At 50.2% G+C, this 3,131-nt stretch overlaps 1 protein-coding gene; it reads left to right on the top strand.

Annotated features, from left to right (window-relative positions):
- The first annotated feature begins 533 nt into the window (after nucleotides 1-533).
- On the top strand, nucleotides 534-2,934 carry GSTUM_00003590001 (uncharacterized protein). XM_002837282.2 has 5 exons: nucleotides 534-1,419; nucleotides 1,506-1,802; nucleotides 1,893-2,178; nucleotides 2,234-2,533; nucleotides 2,607-2,934. The coding sequence occupies exons 1-5, from the start codon at nucleotides 1,336-1,338 to the stop codon at nucleotides 2,855-2,857; spliced, it is 1,218 nt and encodes a 405-aa protein (XP_002837328.1). The 5' UTR covers nucleotides 534-1,335; the 3' UTR covers nucleotides 2,858-2,934.
- The last annotated feature ends 197 nt before the right edge of the window (nucleotides 2,935-3,131 follow it).

Here is a 3,131-nt window from a genome sequence, read left to right as displayed (position 1 = left end):
GTGCGATCGACTTACCGAGGAGTTCTCTCTCTGATTTAAGCGCGGAAGGGTACCCGGGTACTGCGCGGTACAGTTCGGGTATCATGCACTTTCAGCGCCACACACCATATTGGCGTAACGAGTTGAATTGGATAGCAGATTTCTCACCAGTTAGAGTCCTGATGTTATATTATGGTGGGGGTTTCGAATTTTGTGAGGGAATTATAGGCTCGGCTTTCTTACTGGGTTTTTTTTTTGGTGGAGATCGGGTGGACGGTTCGGGGGCATGGCATCGGTGGAATATTTGTATGGATGTTCTATTTCCAATCCTGTGCTGCGCTGTGTTGTAGAGTGTAGTATGATAGCGGGTACAGTACCAGTAGGATTTTGTCCTGCGGGGTTTGTCTTGATGTTTGGGTAAGTTAGATGTGGTGGCCTTTCGCCGGTTACCCGTAAAATATTGATGAGGCGAAGTAGGGAAATACTCAGCCGCCTTAAAAGGGCATCTTTATCCTGAACCCCGCATCTCCTCTCAAGACCCTTCTCTCGTCTCTCTTTGTTAACCTACCATAGTACTGTACAACACAATACTCGAGTATAGTGCCTCAGCGCTTTTTCTTCAGCAGAGACACATCATCACTTCCATATCACACTAGACTGCAAAATCCTAATTCGCCCTTCAAGAGAAAACCGAATCACACATCATGAGGCACACCGCTCTTGTGCAACCCCTGCGGCCAAACCTAATTTGGGCTAAGCGAAACCCCTGGGCGAACCCTTCTTCACTGAACAGTAATCTTTAAAAATTCCATCTGACCAGACATTGATATGATACTATCATGCACAGTACCAATACCGGCACGGTGCTGCGTTTGGAGTATGATACGTACTCGAGTACCGGTACGTACTGTGCCGGTTACAGTACTGTAAAAACTTCAGCACACATACCAATTCTTGGTGAAGGGGCTGAGCCTCTCTGCAGCTGAAACGGGATGTGATGAAGGAAGCGAAATCATCAAGATGGGATGGATTGTTTGACATGCGGGTGCTGGAAATACGAGTATCATAACTGCTGTTACTAGAGGGTGGGGTAGGGGGAAGTCATGGGAGGGGCAGGGCTATTATGCAAGGGCAGAAGAAGAATGAATAGAATAGAGTAGGTTACGAGTACTCGTACTCGCACTGTTTGGTGGATTTCCCTATTTGGCCCGTGATTTGTTGAGATGAAATTTGATAAGAACCGCAAACCACCCACCCACACACCTCATCACATCACTTTGCACTTGACTTACTACACCATTTCGTCTTCTGCATCGTGAATTGCTGATTTGCTCACCTGTCTGCTTGCCTGACGCGATGGCTGAGCAAGGACAAAAACCGCACGTATTGATATTCGGAGCTGGCATTGTCGGAATCACCCTAGCGCAAGCTCTGAAGAAGGTACCCCTCGCACTCCCCCACACCCGTCTGCCCAACCGCAGCCAACAAACAAACTAACTTTGCCCCCCTTTTTTGTACTGGACAAGAACGATATTCCCTTCACCATCTTCGAGCGCGATTCCGCCCCTGATGCTCGAGGTCAGGGTTGGGCCGTAACCGTCCACTGGGCAATGCCTTATCTTGAAGCCTGTCTGCCGGACCAACTCCGGGAGCGATTGGTGGGGGTGCAGGTCGACCCCGAAGTGGGCAAAGTTGACCGTGGCAATTTTCTCTTCTTGAACGCGGAGACGGGCGAGATCCAGCATAGGATTCCACCGAGTAAGCGGATGAGGTTCAGGAGGCAGGGTTTTAGACAGTTGTTGATGGAGGATTTGGCGGTGCAGGTATCATAGTGCCCACCCACCCATAGTTGCTTTTTGTTTTTACACGTATGGGGTGAGGCTGTAGATGGTGCTGATGACGAGTGATGGCAGTGGGGTAAAAAGCTGGCAAACATAGAACAGAACGACGATGGAGTTATGGCGTATTTCGAAGACGGAACGAGCGCTTCTGGAGCATTACTTATTGGTGCTGAAGGGAGTAGGTCGCGGACCCGCCAGATACTCTGTCCTGACAATTACCAGCTGATCCCCTTGCCCATTCGTCTGACCGGGTGCGCTGTGCGCCTTACGGCCTCTCAGGTAGCGCCATTGAGAGCTCTGGATCCCCTCCTGTTACAGGGCCTGCATCCTGAGACAGAGGACTTTTTTTGGTTTTCCAGTTCGTCCCCCCTCCCCCTTCTACGTTGCAAAATAGGGTTGACATACGCCACCAGTTCTCGATACTCCGGCGACAAATGCCGACGGGGGCGATTACTACACTACGCAGATACTCATGTCCTGGCATCTAAACGACCCTGTAAGAGACGAGGTATCACCGGACAACACGGCGCGTCTGGAGAACATGAAACGCCGCGCAAGTCGCTTTGCCGAACCCTTCCGATCTTTTATTCTCGGTATCCCGTCGGACACGGAGGCGGTGGAGATCAAATTGCGTGACTGGCCTTGTTTGGGCTGGGATAATCTCGGGGGGAGGGTTACCTTAGTTGGGGATGCGGCGCATGCAATGACTATGTGTATGATTATTCACTTCTTGGTTTCTTTCCCGCGCTTAAGAATCCACTGACGACGTGTGGGTATATTTAATAGATCGTGGAGAAGGGGCAAACCACGGCCTCATGGATGCAGCAAAGCTCGCCGAAGCTCTCAAAGGGGCATGCGATGGTAAAGTATCCCTGAAAGAAGCAGTGGATGCCTACGAGACCGAAATGAGGAAGCGGACTGAGCCAGCGGTACTTCTGAGTCGACAGGCTTGCCTGGATGCGCATGATTGGGCCAAGATCAAGTCTGGTAATGCGATGGTCCTTTCTAAGAGGGCTGCCCTGCCGAAAGAGGGGTGAGCGAACTCCTCAAATTCGCGGGCCACTTGTACATATATAGGTAGCCGTTGATGCATACATACACACGACTCACCATACACCATAGATTCTCATTTATCCAAAGGGTGTTGACAGTGTTTCGGGAGGCGCGGTGTTCAGAACCTTGTGTCTTTCCTTTTCTTTATTTTTAGATCAAGCCGGATGCTGGAAAGCTTGCTCAACTCCTAGGAAAGACTAAATACTCTTTTGTAGCTCGTCTGCTCGTCTGCATATATACTCACTAGAGTTGGTGTAG

This window comes from Tuber melanosporum (genome assembly GCF_000151645.1).
Source record: "Tuber melanosporum whole genome shotgun sequence assembly, scaffold_181, strain Mel28".
NCBI lineage: Eukaryota > Fungi > Ascomycota > Pezizomycetes > Pezizales > Tuberaceae > Tuber > Tuber melanosporum.
Note: the sequence above shows the minus strand (reverse complement) of the source record. Positions and strands in the feature narration are given on the sequence as shown.